Source organism: Pyxicephalus adspersus, chromosome 3 (assembly GCF_032062135.1).
Source record: "Pyxicephalus adspersus chromosome 3, UCB_Pads_2.0, whole genome shotgun sequence".
NCBI classification, from domain to species: domain Eukaryota; kingdom Metazoa; phylum Chordata; class Amphibia; order Anura; family Pyxicephalidae; genus Pyxicephalus; species Pyxicephalus adspersus.
In genome coordinates this window covers 5,265,244-5,289,270 of record NC_092860.1, presented here as the reverse complement: position 1 = coordinate 5,289,270, position 24,027 = coordinate 5,265,244, and the positions used below count along the sequence as shown (strand labels likewise).

The 24,027-nt window shown below is 42.3% G+C and overlaps 2 protein-coding genes and 1 long non-coding RNA gene across 3 annotated transcripts in view; 1 reads left to right on the top strand and 2 right to left on the bottom strand.

Moving 5' to 3' along the window:
* Positions 1-2,193: 2,193 nt before the first annotated feature.
* Positions 2,194-5,855, top strand: NPB (neuropeptide B). The gene is made up of 2 exons (XM_072407019.1): positions 2,194-2,576; positions 5,575-5,855. The coding sequence occupies exons 1-2, from the start codon at positions 2,295-2,297 to the stop codon at positions 5,701-5,703; spliced, it is 411 nt and encodes a 136-aa protein (XP_072263120.1). The 5' UTR covers positions 2,194-2,294; the 3' UTR covers positions 5,704-5,855.
* Positions 5,856-13,822: 7,967 nt separating this feature from the next.
* Positions 13,823-14,606, bottom strand: LOC140325526 (uncharacterized). The gene is made up of 2 exons (XR_011919689.1): positions 14,531-14,606; positions 13,823-14,000 (listed from the first exon to the last, which is right to left on the bottom strand). It is a non-coding gene; the product is annotated as an uncharacterized lncRNA (long non-coding RNA).
* A 1,464-nt stretch (positions 14,607-16,070) lies between these two features.
* The window catches only part of PCYT2 (phosphate cytidylyltransferase 2, ethanolamine), a 20,362-nt gene continuing 12,405 nt past the window's right edge, over positions 16,071-24,027 (bottom strand). The window contains exons 3-7 of the mRNA XM_072403183.1: positions 23,632-23,793; positions 21,332-21,398; positions 21,164-21,245; positions 20,982-21,048; positions 16,071-19,358 (exon numbers count right to left, since the gene is read on the bottom strand). Coding sequence (XP_072259284.1) covers positions 19,225-19,358; positions 20,982-21,048; positions 21,164-21,245; positions 21,332-21,398; positions 23,632-23,793 — 512 coding nt within the window. The 3' untranslated portion in view covers positions 16,071-19,224. The remainder of the gene's footprint in view (positions 19,359-20,981; positions 21,049-21,163; positions 21,246-21,331; positions 21,399-23,631; positions 23,794-24,027) is intronic.

The following is a 24,027-nucleotide window of genomic DNA, read 5'->3' as shown; positions in this document are numbered from 1 at the left end:
GAGTTCCATTTTAAAGCAAACCCTATATGAGCAAACACAGGTTCTCTTTAAAGGAAATATTAAGCAAGCAGCAGGTGAAAACAACAACTTATGTGCTGGATAGGTGAATGCAGGATGACAGTAAGGGGGCTGAAAAAGTCAGGGCACCGACCCCCGGGGAGGGTTTCATATGAGGGGGTAATAAACCCCAGTGCTGCCCCATGGTCGGTGTCCACAGCACGATGCTGACCCCTGGCTGTGACAACTCTGTATATATTGTATTCTGAGCTTTGTAGTCCTCCATATCTGACCCAGCACAGGGCTCCTGTAGGTGACACAAAGACTTGTGAGTCACCTCCATACTGACAGTCCACAGCAGCGCGTTCACCGAGATAAGGAGCGATCGATGAATTAGATGTCAGCTTAGCTGGAAGTGTCACCAGATATTGGAAATGATAAGAGGAGGAATGTTCCCCAGGACGTTCCCACGCATGACAGCATGACAGCCCCCCGGACCCCCCTGAGCATGAATAAGTCTGTCCCCAAGGTGGCTGCGAGTCGTTCAGATGAGCAAAGTGCGTATATTGTTGTCACCAGGAGAGAAAGTGACGGGAAATCTAAAATGAAAATAAAAAAAGAAACTATTCCCTCTTTATAGCAGAGTCTTGTGTATCTCCAGATCTAGGCAGTGATTCTGTGTAAACCCTTGCTTTTTGTGCAGGAACTTCCTGTAATAAAGACCGGTCACTGCTGCCCTCTCTCTTAGCACAAGGTGATTGGTCTTGTACCCGCCCCCTTCCGTAATATTCTACAGGCAGCCAGGAGTGGGTGGGCCTACTGGGCCCCTCCCACAGCTCTGCTGTCTAGTGATGATGTAAGAGTGATGCCTTGCAGTAATATATATCAATGGATCAGTATCTGAATTATAGGGCCATTCATTATTTTTAGGCCACAATACACATCTACACTAGGGGGCAGCACATCACAATGCTCTCCGGTTCAGGTCCATTTTTTTTCTTTCTTTTGTGCATTAACATGGTTTGCCAACCCATTAATTTTGTGTGATGAGCAGAAGTCTTTATTTGCCCTGATACATAAATACCACCTACAGGCAGGGGGAAGCATTGCAGGATTGCTTGATCAGACTGCAACTTTGTAGCAAGTCAGGAGCTGATCTCTGTTTAATATCTGTACCAAGAACAACACATGGAAATGGACGGCGACCCCAGAAGATAGCGCCGCCCTTCTGGAGACAAAAGACATTGTCATGGGGAGTGCTGTGATCTCATGTAAGAAATACCTGAGAACACAGCACCGTTCTGTTCTATGGAGAGGGGAGGACAAGCAGCACCCATTTGTTCTCCTCCATGAGAGCTCATTCCTAGTTACATAGAAGGTTGAAAGTTTAACCCCTAGGGAAATAAACATATCCCAGATATAAAACCCTATAGACATAGCTGATCTAGAGGAAGGCAAAAAAAAACAACCCCGGGTACAAATTGCTCCAACAGGGGGAAAAATTCCTGCCTGATTCCATGAGTAAATCGGATCATCCCTGGATCACCCGTCTGATATCTTTACTTTAAAACTTTAATCCCCAGTTATATTCTGTGCTTCTAGAAATCATCCAGCTTTTTCCTAAAGCAATCTGTAGTAGATCTATATCTATTCCTGATTGGTTATTCATCATTCCACCAGAGTGGATCTAGTGGATCCCCCACCCGGGACTGCGGTACACATGTCAGATTTTGGTCTGCACGACAAGCACGACCATTCATCTCATCAACAAAGCATTACTCCGGATTCACTTTAAATCCCCCCTTTATTAAACCTTTAAATTTATTCCTCCTGGCCAGATTTACCCTTTAGGTGCCCCCAAATTTTTTGCCCCTTTTCTTTTAGTTCTACATGCTGCCCATCACAACTTCCCAAATCCAAAGTCTGAATTCTTCTTCTTGGAAGGAAACATTGGCAGGAGGTGGGGGGTTAATTTTCAGCTTTTGGGTGAATTGTCAGCGTTTAATCAGAATTTCGTTATCCAGGCGTTGGATTGATCTGTCAGTGGCTTGGTTATCTCCATATACTTTGCTGGGGGCTCCTGATTTACTGATTGGTGAGCTGTCACATGAGATATAACCCCCCCACCCCACCGAATTATCATCATCCCCCCCCTGTGCACCCACAGCCCCCACCACCCACCCGCAGCCCATCTCCCTCTCCCCTCCTGCCAGTATGCCCACCCCTCTGCTCTTTATAAGCCCGGCTGCCATCCCCTCCTGCAGATCTCCTGAGCCTCTCGCCTGTTGTACATCACCATGGTGTATGTCAGCCCCCGCTCCTCTCTACGCCTCACCCTGCTATGCAGCGCCCTGGCTCTCCTTCTTTCCTGCCAGCGCACAGCCGCCTGGTACAAGCAGACCACCGGCCCCAGCTACTACTCTGTGGGCAGGGCGTCCGGGCTGCTCTCCGGGATCAGACGGTCGCCCGACATACGTCGCTCCGAGCCCGAAAACGCGGCTGAGGTCGTGGACGGCGCAGACGACAATTTCCTCAACGCCTTAGGGAGCCAACGGCAGGGAGCTGTGCTCAAAAACATGGTGAGTATGCCATGAGGTGGGTGAAGGTTTTCAAACATTTTTGGATAGAATAGGGAAGGGTCAGAACCTCTGTTGGGTTTTTACTGCCATCTATTAAAGAGATTTTTCATGGAGAACCCCTGCCAGCTCTTATATGACTGCTGTGTCCCTCTTACAGATTCTTCCCCACTTCCTGCCTGGTGACACCACTTTCACCGGGACAGGAAGTGAGGGGAAATCTCTCTTTCTAATGATCAAAATCTGAAAGTGAAAGAATCCTAAAGAGCAGCTTCACTTCCTGTGTTTGTAATTCCCTCCCTGGTCCCAGATTGGCACCCAGCTCACTTCTAGGTGTCAGCTCCATCCTGGGGTGCAGGGGCAGACCCCCCAAAAGAGCAGCACCCCCTCTTCACATCACTGCTATCCTCACCTAGTCTTTATAATGAAGGCAGATTTCCCCTTTAGGCTCAGCTTTCCCAGCTGAGGAGGGGGAGTTCTGTAGTCCTGTCCCGGGGTGACAACGCTGCTCCTTTGTAGATAACAAATGGTGAGTGTTGTCATGCTAGGGCAGGAAGTGTGTTATTGGCAGGATGCAGAACTGGCATCTTATTTTTATTCTGGCATCATATTCTTACTGCCACCTGCCAGATCATTATTATTTCATAAAATAAACCCCGACTGGGGAGTAACATAGAGGGGTACAAAAGCCTGCGGGGTCCACCCGTCCTGGCTTGCAAATCATGCAATCACTTACCTAAATCTGCAGTATTACTCCCAACCAGTCCCAGGTGTGATGACCAGTCTCCAATGCCCTTATTTGTACTGGTCTTGTCGCCGCCCCTTTCCCTGACATCATCACTTCCCTGGCTGCTATGAAGCTCTGGTTGTTTCAGTACATTCTATAGGCTCATACAGATGCTAGATTTTTATTGGCCATGAGAAAAAATACAGACCTATAGAACAGAAAAGAACTGTCGCTGAAAATCATCACTTCCAGCTGATGATTGACATCCATATGTATCTATACGGTAGTCTCTAACCTTTGCAAATCAGACATTTAGATTTCACTTACAGCATGCTTGCAGCTCAGACTGAAGCCAGGAAGAGACAGGTTACATATTTCAGCAATAGTGCCCGCCTGGTACTCGGGAAACTCTCCGATCTCTGTATTTTATACAAGTACACATAATAATGAATATTAGCCACTGCCAATCACAAGCCAGCAATAATTCCCCTGTCCAAATCTTCCCACTTGATCCAGGCAATCATGTAATTGGATATCAGATTTAAAATGCAAGGCTTGGTGATCTGTGATTGGTTGATGGGGCTCACTGTCTCCCATGGCTGTATAAATTGTTACATTGTTTCGAATTATTTCAAATCATCCAATAGGAATCCGGCATTTGTCAGATGCGATTTAAATGTCAGTGATGGGTTTAACCACTCAGCAGCCAAAAAAATATCCACCATTGTGGGAATCTAAAGTCACCCAATGTCAATGACTAATCAATGTCGCCCAAAGCGGGCGTTTTAGGTGATGATAAGAAGCGCAGGCAATCTGTTTTACAGAGTATGGTGAGAGGTGGTCTGGGGGTGCCCCACTTTGACCCCCCGTTCATTAGAAACAGTATTTGCATTCACGTCCTTGTTAAGTGAATTGGTAAACAATGTTAGGGACAAACCAGCAAACAGTAGAATTATTAATATTAATAAACAGTATTTATATAGCACCAACATAATATGTAGTGCTGTACATTAAATCTGTCCATAAGCAGCTTAATTGGACTGTAAAAGCTGTGGCAAAAAAGAGGCAAGGAACCGGTCACCAGGATTGGCTAGGGTCTCCCGGCAGCTGATTTGACCTCGTTATTGACTCCCCATTACTTCTTCTCGTATAGACAGGGCTTTGCTTCCTCATGTAGAGCTGCCCCCCGATAACTGGTGGTCAGACAATTGGTGGGGTAATTTCCAGGTATCAGCAGATGGAGGTGGAGGAAGCTCAGATCATAGGATAAATACAGCAAAAGCAGGGAGATTCTTTCACTGCAGGTCATCAGGTTCAGCTTCCCCTCCAGCAAGGAGAACAGAGATCAGAATACCAAATCTCACTCCAAATATCCAGAGGCAGCAGTGCCTGGGATGATCACACACTGCAGATATACAGCTATAAGGACATAACCACTGGGGTGCCTAGGCACTATCACATACCAAGTGCTATTTCCAATAATATTGTCACAGATGCTAAGGAATAGCATTTTTGGGTAATGACTTAACATACCGTAGCTTATGGTCATGTGACCTTTTTTCTGCAGTGGTCCCCCTGTGTTATCAGGTACCATGCAGAACCAGTGGCATTGCCTAAGGCTGGTCCAGCATTGTACATGGTGATGTTATGGAGACATAGGGGTACATGGGGTACATGGGGTAGTCACATGACCAGTTGGAGTTCAGAAAGAACAGAGAATTCACTGGGAAGACAGGGCAGGGATGATGATCTGCCCCAGAATCTGAAACAGAAGGAAGCCATTACTGGGCTCATTGGTGAGGAACTTTCAATGGCCAATGACTTTCTCTAACAGCCAATCACAGAACAATTTTATTATTATGGAGTAATCAGGGAAATACAGGGTGACTTCTGATTGGCTACCATAGGTTGTTGTATTTTGGGCAGGACAAAAGTTTGATATTGCTCATAGCAGTCAATGAGATTCCAGTTTCTGTTCTGATGGCGGGTGATAGAGGTTTGATGATCCCAATGTGCTGCATTTCATTGCTACTAATCATCTGCAGCATTTTCATAGCCACTTCCTGTCTATATGCACTCCATTGATGGTGTATGGCATTTTTCAATGTGCCTGTATTAGATGTGACCATTAGAATTCCTGTGTTATGGGGTGACAACTCTGTAGCATGATTGGTAAACAAGGCAGAGCGTTGTCACCTTATAACAGGAAGTGCCTATACAAGGTCTTCCATATTAGGTAATGGTATACCAATATCTCTTTTTCTCGTCCCGCAGGCGCTGTGTGTGAAAGACGTTTCTCCGAACCTGCACAGCTGTGAGCTCATCCCGGACACATCCAGCACCTTCCAGTGCAAAGCTCAGATCTATCTATCACTGGACAGCACGGACTGTCTCACCCCATAACCCCTGACCCAGAGACACTGCCCCCACCTACCTACTCCCCATGTCCCCAAAACACAGATCCGTTTATCCAGACACCCGTGTAGATTTGTACTCAATTCTGTATCTGCTGCTTTAGAACATTTGTTCGTTTAATAAAACTCAACAACCGATTGACTCGCTTTTCTGTGTTTGTGTGTTTCAATGTGGAGGGGGGGTTATACTTATCCTAAAATGACCACGCAGTGTTTTTAGGGAAGAACAGCGTTGTCACCCTGGGACTTTGCTAGCCCCTCTCACCAGCCATAATCTGCCTGCATTACATAGAGAAGCACAGAATCCCAATGATGATAGGACTGGGTAAAAAATAATTACAAAATAATAAAATAAATTTCTGGGTGCATAATAACAAAATGTAATTTTGATGAGTAAAATACAGCAACCAGGGAAAGTAAAATATAAGCAGATTAAACTTCAACTTTCTTGTTTTCTTTTGTCCCCTCGTCCTTTGTTACTGATTGGGGGCCACTTCTGTGTACAGTGATGATTGCAGGGTGGTGCACATACCTGGCAGTATATCTCAGGTGCAATGCAGCTAACAGGATCCTCAGGAGTGGTCTCTCCATAATCAGGGGTGGAACTACAAATAAGCTCCTCCCCTACAAGGAAACTTTTACATAAAAAAGAGAAATACAAAAAAAAAAGACCTATAAGTCCCTGGATCACCCCCATGACCCTCTGCAGTACACAGAGTACACCAAACACCTACCTACCTGAGCTCTCCTCCAGCGTCGTCCTCTGATCCCTCTCCTATGGCTAATGGGGAACATATATCATTGTCTCTCTTTTGCTCACCCAAGCAGTGTATATGGGGTACAGCCTGTCTAATCCCTTAAAAAAGGTGCCAATGGGGAAAAGGTTGAATTGGGATTATTTAGCCAATATGTTTGTTGGCATTTATTAAAAAAATACCCAAATTCCAATCCTTATATAGCACCAACATATAATGCAGCGCTGTACATTATAACACTTTAAGGAGACCTTGTCATATGCAAGATAATGGTTTCCAGCAGCAGTCTCAGGAATATTTGCTTATTGAAACAAGATATAGATACATAACATGCAAAGAATACATTAAATGTACATATAATCCTATAGGAAGAGTATTGAAATGAGCAGTCCGGTGACAGGTTCTCTTAGATCATGTTTTGTAAAAGTTCCAAAACTTAGAAATGATAATCTAATACATTTTAATATTAAGTATCTGTTGTTTCCTGGCAGTGCACTGAATGTGGGACCTATGGGATATTCCATGGGGGACATTTATGATGATTGTCCATTTATCACATGTTTTAGGCTGCGTACACATGTGCAAAAATCGTTTCCAACAACAAACAACTGCATGATACATGAACGAGCTCCGTACATACAGCACCATTCTGCTCTATGGAGAGAGAAGGGGGGAGAATGGTGTAGAGGCACCCCCCTGTGCTCTCTCTTCTTCATTTGCATTATGATCTTTCATGGACCTGCCATGGTGCTCATTCGGACATTGAGCGCTATACATACGCCAGATTGTCTCAGGGCTGATATCTTACGAGAATCATCTGACGTGTGCACGTATCCTTATTCTCGATACAATATAGATTCAGGGATAAGGGGTCCCAACATTGACCGGCATTAACCCCACAGCTGGAGATCATCCTGGACAATTGTCTCCAACTGACCATTTAACTAGCATTGGATAGGTGATCCCTGCAAAGGAGCTTGCAATTAAAAATGACTTTGCTGTGTCTTTCAGCATCTCTGCATCAGAGAAGTACAGCGAGTTCCTCCAGAGAAATGACGGTAGGGATCACCATAAAATATACAATCAGACTGTAAGTCTTATCTAAGGCTGAATTGTCTGATTTGATAATGAGTGAATGAATTGTTTAGGTTTTTTTTACATCATTTTGGCAAAGTTAAAGGAAATTGTACAGTCAGATTATATATGGCCAGCCTATGTCTGCCCAGGTAGCTTGGCGGTATAGACCCTGACAGGGATCCTTAGTAGGGATGAACGAGAATGCCTGACATTCTCGCGAAAATATCCTCTAACTTCAGATGGGTCTGCTAAATTTCCGCGAACCGATTTCGCAGACCCATTGGAAGATTGAGGAAATCATTATAGGATGATGCCCACAGCTGCATTCATCAATGCAGCTGTGGGAATCCTCCTGTGTGCGATTACCGGGCACTAGAGGTAAATGAGGGCACAGGCCGTTCTCGCTTACATGTTCGGTAAGCTTGAACGGCCCGATTCACCGCGAGATCGAATTTTAAAATCTCCCTCGCTCATCCCTAATCCTTAGTTATTGGTTTTTAAAATGTAGATGACAAGATCTTGAGTAAGATTTGAAAAGTAGGAGTAGGAGAAACCTGCTGGATCCATCATTGGCTTTGTTTTCCAGTAGAGATCAGTCCATGCTGTAGAGCCCAATGCCTATGGTCAGAATATGGAAGAATCTTTTAGGAAGAAGCCAGTTGATTCCATAGTTGACTAATCCTCCCTGATCCTCCAAAACAGACCAACGTTCTATTCAGAGCAGCACTTGAAGCTCTGATGAAGAGAGAACTTTATGGCTCCCAAAACGTGTCGGATGATATTCAGCGGACTTTGATAATGATGATCTTCCTTCACCCTTTTGACTTCAGTAACATTAGTTCTTGCACTATACGGGTTACTATGGGGGTCCTCCTCATTCCCTTTTTGCAATAGATCCTGACTTATATTGGTGGGTGTATTATTATAAATATATATATATATATATTCTCATTAAGATTTATATATTCTCAATAAGTTGGCTTGGAGAATTGTAATATTTAGCTAATTACAATATATTTATATCATCTGATACATCACCTAGACATCAGTCATGAATACGAGACTCAGTGCATAAAATATTATGCATCGGAGCACGTCTGCTCATGCTCCCAAATGACCCACTCCACCCATAACTTTGGCTTTATGAACACAAGAATTCACCATATGCTGTGTAAAATATGCAGATAGTTCTATGATAAGGAGAGGACAAGGGAGCAGCACCTCCATAGGCACGCATAGCGATTAATCCTGACCATTCTGCCATGGCATTGATGAATGACAAATGGTAGATTTTTGCCCAAGATGTGCACCACCATTCATCTCGGGCGACGGATATGTACAAACCCTAAGGGCAGTTTTTTGGGGTGATGCCAGTTTACCTACCAGTATGTTTTTTGAATGTGAAAAGAAATCAGTGCATCCGGAGGAAACCCACTCACAGGGGAAACATGCAAACTCCACATAAGAGAATAAAATGTACACTTTTTATATGGAATCTATAGAAAAAAAATGTAGATTAACATATATAAAATAATAATCTTCAAAACAATGTTTCCAAAAACACAAAGTAGCCTCTATCCCTATGAAAATGTATGTATTAGTTTGATATTGTAAGATAAAGTTATAGACATTGCCTTGGTATGGGTCCTATTGTTATGAATCCAATCAGATAAGCCCGGTTCTGACAGGTCCTCTTGAAGGTTGCAGATCCGCAGCACAACGGAGAACTTCCATATGTAAAACTGGCAATAAAATGAAAAACTGCAATTATTTACCCGTTGGCTGAAAATGCATAAAGAAATAAGTCGAGTGATGATAATTCCAGCCAGGAAATCATAACACATATTGACAAATCCCAGACCTGGGAAGTGAAAGTGACAGAAGCGCATTATCCTTTCCTGTACATCATGTAAATTGTCCTCCTCCCCCCAGCACTCCCCGGCGGGGACATCACTAGATATAATAAAGTCTCCCCGTGCCGCAGATTTCCGATTATTTGATGTGATTTGATTTGTGTCAAAGCCGATATCATTTGTTTGTCTCTGAGCCGCTTTTACTCCAGTAATGAATAAATAAAAGATTCTTCCTCGACGCCTTTGATTATTAAATATTCTTTCATAAAAAGACACCTGCCAAGAACTGCAGGCCGGGGACTTCCAAAGAGACAAACTGGCCCTCTATTCCAGAGGAGAGATTACCGAGACGAGGATAAGAGACAAATTCGAAAAGTCTTATGAGGGGTGCAAAGGGTGCAGTTGTTCCGGGGCTCATGATGGCCTGGGGACCCCAAAGACGTGCCTGGCTTCTTATTGACCATTGAGGATTTGTTGGTTTTACATTTTTAAAGAACAAAGCTGCATTTTCATTGCCATTTTATCCAATCCTTTTGTCTTTTTTTTACCCCCCAGACCTATGGTTGCCACCCAAACATCACATCATCACCGGCAATAAAGGTGCGGCTATACATAAGTGATGTTTTATCTATAGATGGAGTCCATGAGGAACCAATCCCTGGTTTGGCGTATATGTTCTGGATGCCTAAACAGTGAGATCATAATTCCGGGCTCCATTCCTGTCCATTTTGGAGTTTTAAGTGTTCTCGTCCACCTTTGTGTGTCCCAGCTGCCTTTGTTGCATTAAAAATGTCCGAGCTTTCAAAGTCACTGACTAAATGCAAGAACGGAGCAAATTTCCAACACTTGATGGCATATTTAGCCGCTGACTCAGAATGCCACTGGAAGCCAAATGCCAAGGACACAACATTGAAGGACGGCTCAGCAGGACAAGCTTATATTTTAGTAAAGGTTTCCTTTAGATTTGGCTGTAGCTAACAACCAGTCTCCATCACACCCCATTCCTCTGGATCAGCGGTCGCCAACCTTTCGGACCTCACGGACCACTAAATTCATCATTTTAAATACCGCAGACTGTTCATATGAATTTTTATAAAAAGATAAATACATTTGTGAAATAATGATCTTCCTAATGGTGCTGACAAGGACTGTGGCGGCTCTGATTCATTGATCAGCTCACGGTTATGTGAATTATTACTATTGTTACTATTATCATTAGTTGTATTATCTTTGGGATTACTAAAGAAATGCAAAATATTTTTTTGCTTTATCCCACTCATTATGGATTTATTTCATTCCAATCTAAGAGCAAACAAGAAATGATAGTTATTAAAGTCAAACTATTGGATGCCATTAAATATAACAGGTAAAGAAAAAACACAGCTAACCTAAAACAACATCTGAGAAATAAAATAAAACAATCAGATTAGAATCGGTATTGGTGGAGCGGGGTGACTGTTGTAATGGTGGAAACAATACTGAAGCGTGCGGCTCAGTAACGGTTGCCTCATACAACTTAATACTACACTGATGTCGCTGCGCCTCCATTGTTTTAATTTCTCTAGTACAGTTCCTGAATTTAGTGCAATATAATGGTGAACATTGTCATTCAGAATATAAGAATTTATTACAATATTATTTTTGTTTTATTAATAATAAAGCATTAAACCTGCAAACAATGTCCACATTTTTCTGTGGACCACAAACTTTTCCCCACTGGTTGGCGACCACTGCTCTGGATCAATTATGTCCATAGAGTTTTATATCTGGGATATGTTTATTTCTCTAGCGGTTGAACTTGATGGACTTGATGTCTTTTTTCAACCTGACTTAATAGGTAACCCCAAACATCAGCTACAAAGAGCAATAAAAATGCCAACCCTGGCTATGTAAGCATTTTTTCATGCAATATAGTAAGACCTATACCTTTAAATGGGATATCTATACTTAAGTCTTTTAATGGACCTGATCCTTTTTTCTTGCAGTGCTGTTGCTAGGTGCAACCAGTTGCAATTTATAATGAATTGCACCACACTTAGTTGTACTGCAACAAACAAACCTTTTAGCATAGAGCCAGACCAAAGCTAGCTGCCAAAGTATTTGTAGCTTCTATTTGTCTCAGAAACATCCTATTTTATTCATTAAGAAATCATGTCTGGGTGAACTTTTAGGGGCTCATTCAGACGATTCAATGCGCATTTGTTGGTGTGTTCAGTGCAAGTCAAGTTGCATGGGTCATCTGTTGTCTATGAGTGATCAATGTGTGTCCAGAGACTATGACGCAAGTCTTTTATATTGCATGTTGTGTTGAAGGTCGGGGGTGTATGATGTGTATTTGGATCTCATTCCAAGCATGCGTGTTGCAGCCCTTTAAACATACATGTGCAGACACTGTAATATGTTCAGAAATGTGTGAGCTAGCCCTGGAAAACAGCCGCTTGAACCAAGAACCATCAAACAAAAAAAAGACTTCACAGGTCCTCTTAAATCCATCTAAGTAAAAACTATTCTTTAATTATATCTCTGCAAGCAGCATTTGTCAGACAATCATTATTTCTGGTTAGCGCAGAAAGCCACCCTACACCTTGGGGACAACTCCGTGACATTATCAGTTAGTCCCCGGCGTAGTGATTAGCAGACGGATCACGAGGGTCACGGTACATCTAACATGTCACTTTAATCATCAGATCAATTCCCAGGCAATTTTACACTTTCAGATTGGAATAATGGAGAAAACAGCATATTAATACATCCAGATTGCTGTCACCTTGACTAGGGTGGGGGCGGAGGGTGTAGGAATGAAATCCTCAGACCACCGAAGGCATTTTCCGCTTCCTTCCCAAGAGATAATCATTTTATAATTAGTCATGAAAGCGAGAAAAAAATATCAGAGATGGAGATTTTAAGGGAATTATTTTTCAGCTTGCAAAAGTTCCTAAACTGAAGAAACAACGAGCTAAGTTATGTTTGGTGCAAAGATCTCTGTAGTGTAGATTTACTATATGGACCTTCAAAACTCTATGAGCTGGTTGGACTTCCCAATCATGGCCATTGCTCTTCGGGGGAGAATCCTCTCCTCCTCCTGTGTCACTGTCTGTATCTGTCTGCAACCCCTATTTAATGTACAGCGCTGCATAATATGTTGGCGCTATATAAATCCTAATACAAATAATAATAACAATAATAATTTACTTGCTGTCGGACCCACCATTGCAGCTATACAGTTTCTTATTTTCTGAGAAGACTTTGGAGACAACTAGAAGTTTTGGAGGTCACTACTGACGTTGAATTAGAAGACGTGGTTGGTGATCACCATTTAATCTCAGCCCAATATTGCTCAGTTGGGTTGAGGTCCAAGTTCTCCTCCACACCAAATATAGTGAAGCTTGCTTTGGAACATGGTGCACACAGATGGTCCTTTCCCAAACTTGCTATCAGTCTTTCTCATCTCATCATAGTCCAAGTGCCTAATACCTGCCACCCATCCATTGACTGCCCACTGTAGCCCATGGGCAATCCCATGAGAAGGCAACCCCAAACCCATTGTAATGCCATCTCATATGGTGTTGAGCTAGCCTAATAGAGTACTCAGATGTTGGACCCTGTAGTGATCCAAAGCATGGGTAAGTTGTATGCACTGTATGTAGATGTGCATGTTTTATATCTACAAAAAATTCCAGCATATATTTGCCCCCTTTCCTGCCTTTCCCTCCCACGGAGGTCAATTAAAAAACTCTATGTATGTTTTAGGTAGGTCTAGGTCGATTTCCTTTTCCATTTATTTATGAACCCTCTAGCCCAGGGGTTGGCAAAGTTTTATGGCCATTAGGGCATTTATGGGGTGGGTGGGAGCACACTAGGCAGGGCCCGCCCTAATGGCCATGCCCACCACAAGGGAACACCCCCCGAAGTGAAATCCCTCTCCTCCGTATGCATTGCAGAGGAGAGGGATTTACCCTCAGGGAGATTTCCCTTGTGGTGGGCGGGGTCATTGGGGCGGGTCCGGCCTAGTATGCTCCCGCCCACTGAAACAAAAAATGATTGCCGCGGTAAATAGGGGAGCAACTGCAAGGGGGTGGCACCGGCAGCTCCGGAGCTCCAGCGGCTCTGGTAGTTCCTAATGCCCCCTGGCTGATCCGCCGGCAACCCGCGGCTCTGGCATTAGGCGGGATCGGCCAGGGGGCATTAGGCCGGAACGAACTACTGGCTAGGCCATATGTGGCCTAAAGGCCGGAGTTTGCCAAACCCTTCTCTAGCCATTCAGAAGCATTCGGATTTGTGGTTGTTGTGGGTGACGTTACTCTTTTTGTTTCAATTAAGATGACTTCATACTTTTCCCCTGCACAGTGATAATAATCTTTGTTTTATACAATGGCACATAGGTAAATAACCAATTGATGAGGCCAAAAACACATTACAAATCTTTTAAATACAACGATAAAATTTATTAAATATCATTTAAAAAGAAAAACGTCTCAAAACATAAAATCATATAAACATTGTACATTAATATTGATCTCCTTTTAGGATACCTATTGGAGTAATCCCAATTATCGACGTGTTTCACGGAACTCTGTTCGCTTCTTCAGGATATAGGAGATCTGTGATCATAAGAATACATGGTATAAATTTCTCAACATCACAATCGTCATATAAGTACATAAAACATCTCTGAAAATATATACATTAGAATATTTATATGAACTTACAGTGTTCCAGATACAAGCCCTGACATGGGGCACTTCTTACACAGAATGGAATAAAGGACGGCAGCAATATGGGGAGATAGCATACCCTAATTATCTTATATGCTTTGGTTTATACAAACGTGATAAGACATTCCTACTAAGGGGTGAATGATATTCACAATCACATTCCTCTAAGAATTGGGACCTTCTTCAACAGGCTTCTGGTTCCAGGTTGTTGCGTTGCTCATCTAAATATTGCTAATAAAACCCCTCTGCATGCAAACCATATCCCGGCACGGGCCGTTGCTTGATGCATAATAACTATTAGTCATGCTTATTAGAGGTCATTCCCCTTCATATCTATATCTGGCTCATGTCAGATTATAATTATCACCAGTTACCAATTGCGCTATTTTATCTGCCAACAAATTAGGGTAACCTACTGGAAATATTGATGGAATGTGGACACAATGCACTCCCTGCTGTAAATTACAAGAACTGTAGACTGTTCCAAAGTCTGGTGAGAAAAGCTCTGTCAAGTGATTTGTGGAGGAGGAAGTTCATTCACAAAGTTTCTCTTTGCACCCAGCGATATTTGGTAAATGTCAGCTTAAACCTCCCCTCTCACCGCCATTTCTATTCTAGGTCAGTGAGCTGGCCCGGTAATTACACATGGTCTTTCCTTAAATGCTCCCTTTTCCTCCTCGCTCGCTGATTAAAGATAGGGGCGTACCCACTGGTCGGTATTTTCCAGCACCGAGGACGCTGGTTACACCTGCAGGTTGGGTTTCGTTCACCTTCCCTCATAAGATCACTCATTACATTTCCTTTGTAGCATGGAACATAAAAACTTTGAGGGCACCGGAGTCTAGTCATAATGACGGATATTGTTTTAAAATCAGCAGCTGCGGAAATCACTTAATAAAACCAATTAGTGCCGCCATCGTCATTCTGAGCAACAGGAGAGCAGTTTATGCAAGAGCTGAAGCTATGTAGTAAAGTTCTGGTTGTTTAGCACAGGATATTCAGCATAGAAAATTGAGATATCTAAAAGGCCTGGACTAGGGACCACTTACATCGTAATGCAAGGTTGGGTTACTCAAGACTGGATGGATGATTGTATTGGCATTGTATTCAACCGTGCCCTTGGATCAATATGACCTTGGCTAAGGTGTGGTGGATGGTTTGTGTCATCTCAAGCTGGCTGCCATTGCAAGGTAATAATGTTGGGACATGGGTATTGATAGGCTTGGTGTTCTATATTGGATCTGCGTCAAATATGACCTGGAACTTGGTCATTGGGTTTGAAGCAAATAAAGCTGAACGTCATTATTGTCTGGGAATTTAATTTGGCACCTAAGCAATGACAGATACATTTTAAGTGTCATCAGTTCCCGGCTAGATTGGTTAAGCCATACACTATACCTGGTAATGACAGATATGGTGTACAGCTCAAATAATTTAGCGGGTGGACAATGACAGGCTGTCAATGGCTGCAGACTGGATATGACAAGCTGCATGGTGTACATGTCTTTGGTTGTGGTATTGACATCATTTAATTAATGAGAATTTTCATTTGGTCGCAAGATAAACTGATCACTGCTCTTTCCAGCTGTCACGTTAAAAAAAAAAAAAAAATGGTGATAAGTGCCTATTACCTTACAATGGGCCCACAGACTTACATTTAGTGGTAGCAGCCCTTGCCATCAAAAGCAGAGATCTAGGTGTTTGTTTTGTCTATTGCAGCCTTTGGCACTTCTTACTATTAAAGTAGCAAAAGCTAAGTGATCACCATCTTTCAATGCCAAAATGGCAAGCCTGCACGTCACAATGTTTCTTTCGTAAATCGGTTGATCTTAGCCACTTCCCTGGTAAAAAAAACCCTGTTGATAAACAGCCTTCAAGCTTAAGTTAAAAGTTTTGTACATTTTGCAAAACATTCAAATCGATCATGCATCATTCACACACAAACAGGACGACAGGTAAAACAATTAAAACTCTTTAATTTAAAACATTTAGAGATAAGACAAAGACCATCAATATCCATCATATAGACAGAAAAGGCTGTTGTAATGAGTTGTGAGGTTTTGGTAATAAACATGGAAAACAAGAAAAATTGTCCACTGGAAATGTATTCTTTTTTTTTGTTCCATGGTCAGCCTATCCGCTTTTTTATCGGTCCTGATGGAGGTGTTATATGATGTAGTAGTATAAGGCTAAGCTATGGTGGCAAGAATAAAATTGTACTGCAGAACAAAGAACAGAACTGGCCAGCCGATGTTGGCCAAACCTCTGCCTAGCCCATATTTGCAGCTTATCTTACATCCGACATGTTCTGTCCTTAGGGTCAGGTCTGTATTGGGTTGTCAATTAGGTACTGCAAGAAATCCAGATACAGCCTATGCCTCTATCATTCTTCTTGGAACAAATGCCCCTACTGATACGAGGTAAAAAAACTTAAACAGAACACAAAATTTGGAAAATAAAAAAAGACTGTGCGCCTCTCATCAACCCGATTCTCCTTTTTCCTTATCCCCATTAATAAAATGGAAAACAGAATCTGGTTGTTACAAGCAACACATTTATTTGTATAGTGTTATTTGTTGCTGTTTCTGCCCCTATTGGCTGTTGCTGTAAACAGGCAGTGCTACTTAAAGAGACCCCGCAGATCACAGGTATCGGACACTCCAAAAAGTGACAAAAATGTGATGGGAGGCAGCAAACGATCAGCAGAGACACAAGCCACCCCCAAGACTAAATTACTTGTTATACTTGCTGGGTGGTACCATTGTTTTTAAGACTGACAGGGTCCCTTTAATATGTACCCACACTGTGGGCATCTGAGGAGTTGCAAAATAAATATTCAACAAACGTTTAACAGACGAAGATATAACTGCTATCTACAACGCTCCCCCTACACTGGAAACCGTCCTCTCTAGAACAATTATACAACGAAGAAGAAGATATGAACAAGTATTGTTAGGTATGGTTCCAACTACGGCAGACAGATGGAAGGATACGGTGCTCATACATTGACAATTGCAAAATATTCAAATATACACAGTTAAATTGACAATGGGATATAAAACCAAAATTACTTTATTTGAAAAAAACAAGAGTTTGTTCAAAGTATAACACTCATGTAGGCCTCCTAATGGAAGAACTCCAACTTCAACGCATTTCGCAGAAACTGAGTCCGTTGTGACAGTGAGTGTTGTACTTTGAACAAACTCTTGGTATTATTTTATGTTTTATTATGTGATTTTCAAATAAAGTGTAATTTTCTTTTTATATCCCATTGTCAAATTTAACATTTGACCTTAAAAGTCCCCAAATTGGGTTTTCCTAAGGGAAAGCTGGCTGTTTCCTGTGGTTACGATATATTGGGATGTGGTCTGGGATGATTAAGTCCTGAAGGTTGCATACTATTGCAAATTGCAGAATATTATTCAATCTGCTGATAATAAACTCCTGAAACAAGCCGTGTACAGCCAGGTATATGCAAAACTGAGCTCTGCTCTGCTAAAGTTAGATAAACCAGCTGTGCAGGAGTTAAAAAAAAAAAAAGTACGTTTCTATACGGAAAAGGGACAGACCTTGGGCATTTATATTTAGAGTTTTGTGGCCCTTGAAACGTCTCCTGTGCAGCAAAAACTATATAGTATTGTATAAAACCAGTACAGCTGAGCAAATAAAAACTTGTGCTTCATAAAAGATATGCATATGTAACCATTCACCTTATAAAATTTGCACAATTGTGCACATAAAAACAAGGATGGGGGGTGGAGGGCATGCTTTGCAGGTGAAAGGATTAACAAATAGTTCCCCAACAGCAAAGATTGATCACAAGCTGGCAAAAAATATCATCAGTTATACGTAAAACTGGGGAAAAAAAAAACAAAAGTTGTTTCTGATCGATGACCAGTAATCACCGGACACTAAATGGCCAGAAAAAAATTATCTGCTCTCATTGGCAGGACTTAATCCCGTATTAGATGCCATGAAAACTTAAATCACGCAGGAACTAAAACCAAGAAGCAGCAAATATGTATGGAAAATGAAAAATATTGTTAAAGAGAACCAGTCACTTCTTACAAACACAGCTGTTACATTTTCTAATATGTTCTGCCTACACTTAAAGAGACCCTGTCACCTAGACCAAGCAGGACACAAGGTGTATTTAAAGCCTACACATTTATATTCACCTGCAAAGTGTTCCGCCATTTTTACAGCTGCTATGAAATACCCAGCGCCTTCGGATATGTGGGAGCATAGGACTTCATCATATAACTGTCTGTCTTTTGCAACCTCTATTTAATGTACAGCGCTGCGTAATATGTTGGCGCTATATAAATCCTGTTTATTAAAAATAATAATAATGCAGTCCTCACTGACCAGCGGCCAAGTGCTCAGAACAAATACGGTCATATAATAGGGGGGTGACAGCATTGATCCCTGCAAGCTAGAACACAAGTGCATGTTTGGTATTTGTTGGCTTTGATGAAAGAAGAAGCACTGTAAAAGTATTTCCGAGCCAGAAAGGGGAAAACATTAAAGAGACCCTGTCTCCTTGCTCTGAATAGATAAGGTTTAGGAAAGGAAAGGGTGATCAGTGGCTTAAAGTCAATATCAGGGTTGCAGTGATGCAGGAGGGGTGTCCTACAATGGACCCTGTATGCCATCTACAGCCAAGGTCCCACATCTACTGTGTATGTACAGAAAGTTCAGGAACAGCAATGAACTATATAAGTTGCATCAACCTAAAGGAGTAAGCAAGTAGTTTTACAAAAATGTCAATTAAAAAGTGACAGATCCTATTAAAACATCAAGCCAACACTTTTCTGATGTATGAGCACCTTAGCTAGTTTCATCCCTGTGCATTAAAGATGGATTCTTTTATAGGCAATGATAGATTTGGTGTCAGGTGGGTTCCCTGAACTAAAATCAGTGTCGTTCCACCCCCTGAAGAAGCCTGGCTTCGATTTGTCATTACACTGCCCGTGTGAGGTGATGGGTGCCGTGTCGGTAAATGGATGCCGGAAGTTGGAGGAGGACTGTTGGAGGAGTGTGTAGTATTATTGTTCGTGAATTAGAAGATGGATAATATTGCGTATATAAGAGGGTTGAGGGGGGCTTTTTAGTTTTCTTGCCCCTCTACAATCCTCTCCTGTTTCTGCTGAGCCTCCAACACCTCCAACACCGCTAGCTCCTTTGCCTCCTTCTTCTGATTACGAGCTTCATACTCCAACCTACAGAAATTTTTAAAGGAGATTTATTAGCAACTTATACAGGAAAAATGCAGAAATATTTCTAGGTGTACAGAAAAGAAGGGCAGGGAGTGCAGAGGTACGATGCTTAGGATAGGTGCAAAGATCAATAGGTGCCCGCCTATGTGCAGGAATCATGTTCCACCATATCTGCGGTAAAAGTATTTAAATACCAAACATGAGGCTATATCCCACCTCTTAGATTGTAAGCTCTTCAGGACAGGGTGCTCCCCTCCTCCCGTGTCACTTTCTGTCATTTTCTACCCCTATTCATTGTACAGTGTTGCATAATATGTTGGCGCTATATAAAGTGTTTATTGATAATAATTTGTAGATTTATTAAAATATAAAAAACAATTTGTCAGTTTTCTTCTCCATGTATACAACTAACAGGTAGAGGTAGTTTAGCAGAACTCATTATTCTCCAGGCAATTTAAAGCAGAACTCTAGTGGTAGGAATATATTTGGCTGTGGGGTAAAATGGTACCACAGGGTAACAAAGGGACCAAATGTTTGTAAATAGCTGACCATCACACTATATGAGTTCTTGGGCACTTTATTCCAGGACCATGGGCATTAATATGGAGCCGTTCTCCTTTTTTTAGTATGGGAAGCCGCTACATGAAGCTTCTCCCCATGGCAGCACTATAGAGGATGAATGGGGGATGAATGGGGGCAGAAATAAATGTACCGGTACCGCTCACTGCTGCAAGCTGTCAGACACTGGTTCCAGTGAGTGATCGGCAAGGTGCCAGCGGCAGAGAGCCGCATGGGATTGCCTGGTCTGAACCTGCCCCTTAGTTATCAGAAAGCATAAATAACTCTAAACCCAAATGTTCCTCCTTTTCTAACTTGGTGAATTGGGGAGCCTGCCCATTGGACTTGCTGGTATAAGCAGTGTTATCTCCAGCCCTATTTAGCTGAGCACACCACCAGTACCCATGCAGCTTATACTGAAGAGTTACCACCCACCAACAGCTTCTTCCAATCCAAATTTCTGGGCCCTGACACGCACCCACAACATTTTTTTTAGCCCTTTTTAGAAGACACGCTCTCCCCAACTCAATTGGGGGATGTAATCAAAACTTTCCGACACACATCTTGGTATGATGTCAGAGCCTTGGGTGGCACTTAGCCAACACCCCCCTTATTAGCTGAGCCTTGTTTCTACACTCCATGTGACCACTTCGCCCCCCCAAACAATTCATGCAAAAGTACTCTATCAAGGTGATCTGACTGCTCATTATATTACATCTTAGCCAAAGACATTGCACCCCCATCTCACTAGCCCCCTCCTTATTTTTACCCTATACCCAATCCTTCCCAGTACATGACCCCATGTTCCCCTATCCCTATGCCTTCTCCATCCCATCAAAATGTGTCAAATTTCCAGGAAGGAAATATTTATTTTCTGCTAATACTTGAATGATCATGATCTGTTATTATTCCTTCTCCATATACATACATACTCTGTAATCATATATTTTATACCCCTCTGACTCTGTACATCCGTTATATATTTTTATTGCTGTTTTGAATAATAGTTATATATAGTAATATATATACATATATATATCTATGTAATATATCTAAAGTAGATGTGATATTGACGAGTATCAGTGCTCACCCCTGTAATAGAACCTACTTACCTTCCCAAAGTTGTCTTGGTGTCGTTTATAATCTTGAGTAGCTTCCTGTAAGAGCAATAGTAAATTACTCAATTGGATGCAGGGATTTTACCACATAATGCCAAAGCCCTTTTTTAGTACAGAGAGCCTCATTCACTCACCCAAGGGGTCCAGTACTTACCACGCTGTGATGGGCCTTTGTCATGAGCAGCATACGTCCTACCAGGTCTGTGGTGGACACCCCCTGGGTGCGCTGGCATTCCCTGGAGAAAATGAGCCAAGAATAAGCAACACTTTTCATAGCATGCTGTCTGCCCATCAAGGTATACCCCCACAGACTGCTACCAACCTGTATCGCCCAGCATTCTTCACCTCCTCATAGGTATCCTTACCGTCCACTGTCAGCGTGATGTCATCTATAGAAGGACATGTAATGATACGGTAATATGAGTGGAAATGAACAAGAGCAATGTGATATTCTAAGATTATGACTAAAGGCTCATTACTGCAGTAAGTGAATGGACCCTCATATGGCCCTGTATTGTACATTGCGACAATGGAGAAACTGCAACCAGGGAAGAAAAAGTGGGGGGACTGATTGTGCAGCTAGAAAGAAGTCTACAGGAGCGGATTTTGGTTATTCTTCACCACTAGGGAAAATGACCCTTTAAACCAGCGTTCACCAACAGGTGGTCCGTGGCTCTGTCCCCGTATGGATACAACCCGCCCACCCTCCCATCACAGGCTTAGACCTTTTGTTGAGTCCACAGCGCTGCGCCACTGTCCCCCAATAATAAGCAGGTCTGAGCCTGCGATGAGAGGTAGGGTTCTGGCATCATGATGTCACTCTGGGAAAAGTTTCTGCCCCTTTGAGTGACACGTGGCTCCCCGGGTCTGGGTTCCGTGGATTTAGTGATCCGTGAGGTCCGAAAGGTTAGCGACCACTGCTTGAAACCTTGCAGTGCAAGATGAGCCTACTGCAAGGGAAATTTTTAGCAGTTTTGTGATAATAAAAATAAAAATGGTTAAAAGCCATGCCGTGTTTTAACCTTGTCGTTGTCCCATTGGGGACGTTTTCCTTTACTTACAGTTCCATTGTCACATTAACTGCTCCTCTGTACCAGCACCAGGTCTCTGGCAGTTTTACCCAGAACAATCGAGTTGCAACAAATCAATGTCTAAGCAGGAGTCAGCTCTTCTGATTGTCATTTTTTTATTTTTGCAGCTTGAGCAACACGTTGCTATGCTAGTACTAGCCAACTCCTGCTGCAGCTACATGGAGTGCTCCCCTGATCCCGGGTGACCCTGAATTATTGTATCCCAGTCTTCCTGCATTCCAGTTCCACTTGCACCTGACTTTTGACCTCTCTGGTTTTTTTTATTGTCTGCTGACGCTGTGCCTTGATCTTTGCCATCTTTGCTCAGCTGCCATCAGCACAGGTGTGTGAGTGCCTAAACCAGATATATTCCCTATCATTCCTGGTAAAGGTCTGGTGGATGTGCTCTGACTTTGCACCTTGGCACTTTTTAGGGCTCACACTCTTACATGCTTTTAATGCAGTCCTTCCACTATACAGTAAGGCTGTGACAGTCCACATTTTGTGTAGTGACCTAATGCACTTCAGGGGCCCTCCCAATAACTATGTCTCCTATTGCTTTCTGTATGTCCTGGACAGCCTGCCTCTATGGTGACTCCATGCCATGCAAACATATAAATGGTTGGTATGTTGCTTGGTTTAGCTCCTGCAAAGCTTCCTCTGTGTATGGTAGACATACGTGTGCAGCTACAAGTGAGATATAAACGGCTTGTCAGCAAGCTGTAACTACTTGCTGACAGCTGCCTCAGCTGAAATACAAGCAGCAGCTTTGGCACCACTTTGTATGATACACAAGGAGTATGCAACCAACTGAGCAATGCAAGACAAGACAAGTAACACAATATAATATTTAAAGGTTCACCTAAGGCAAGCGACAGATATATCTTTTATTTAAATCTTATTCCAATATCAGAAACGTGATCAGACGCCTGAATACTGGGTGTATAGTATAACTACTACTGTATGTTTCTGAGCATAAATGTTATGTAAAGAATTAAATTGTATGAATGTTTTATATTTATATGATACTTGAATGCATTTGTAGCCATTGTCTTATATATAAAATATATTGAAATACTACCTGCTACCACTGGAATCAATGTATAGTGCAAGCTAATGGTCAACATGGCATTACAGAATACTATAGTGCACAAAGTTTATGGCCGCATGACCATCAAACATATGAGCTTGTTGGAAATCCCATTCCAAAACCTTGGCCAATAAAATGTAGTTGCCTCTTCTCTTTAAAGACATAGCAGCCTCCGATCTACTAGGAAGGCAGCCACAAGATGTTGGAATGCATCTGTGGGTATTTGTTCTCAATCAGCCAAAAGAACATCTGTGGGGTCAGGTACGGATTTTGGAAGACAATAAGCATACAAGTGACCAATCAGAATTCACCTTTCATTATTCAGGTAAAATCTGATTGGCTCCTTTGTGTTACTGCACTTTGATCATCACTGTCATGTGTGTTTTTTAATAGTATAAAATCAATAGTGTTCTGTGTGTTTAGCAGGGATTACCATGCTTGGTACTGGAATAATCTACTCACTTCCATGGACACAGAAATCACAGTTATATTTGTCCAGGGTTTCCAGTGTAGTCACGTAGGGGGCTCCGGGAACAATCTCATCCACCCACTTAATGGCGCGCACCATCTTGTATCGTTCTTCTTGTGTGAAGACGGGTGGCCCTTTGTGACGGGATATCTCCTCTGCAGAAAGATTAAGGAATTGGTCTCATTACAACAAAAAAAAAAACACATCATTACTATACCTAATTATACATTTACATCAAAAAGAAGGAAAAACAGCTCTGCTACCAATACTTCCTCCTTTAAAAAAGGAACTAAAACCCCAATGTGGGACACTTGTGGGAGCGGTGCAATAGACTTCCCAGAAATTGTTTTAGCTGGGTGGGGAAGAAGCTGTAACCGGGTGGACAAAAA

What these genes read in the sequence shown, in the direction of transcription:
- NPB (XM_072407019.1), top strand. Translation starts at nt 2,295, where the DNA reads ATGGTGTATGTCAGCCCCCGCTCCTCTCTACGCCTCACCCTGCTATGC. An exon ending in GAGCTGTGCTCAAAAACATG is followed by an intron (nt 2,577 to 5,574) that starts GTGAGTATGCCA and finishes CTCGTCCCGCAG; the next exon opens with GCGCTGTGTGTGAAAGACGT.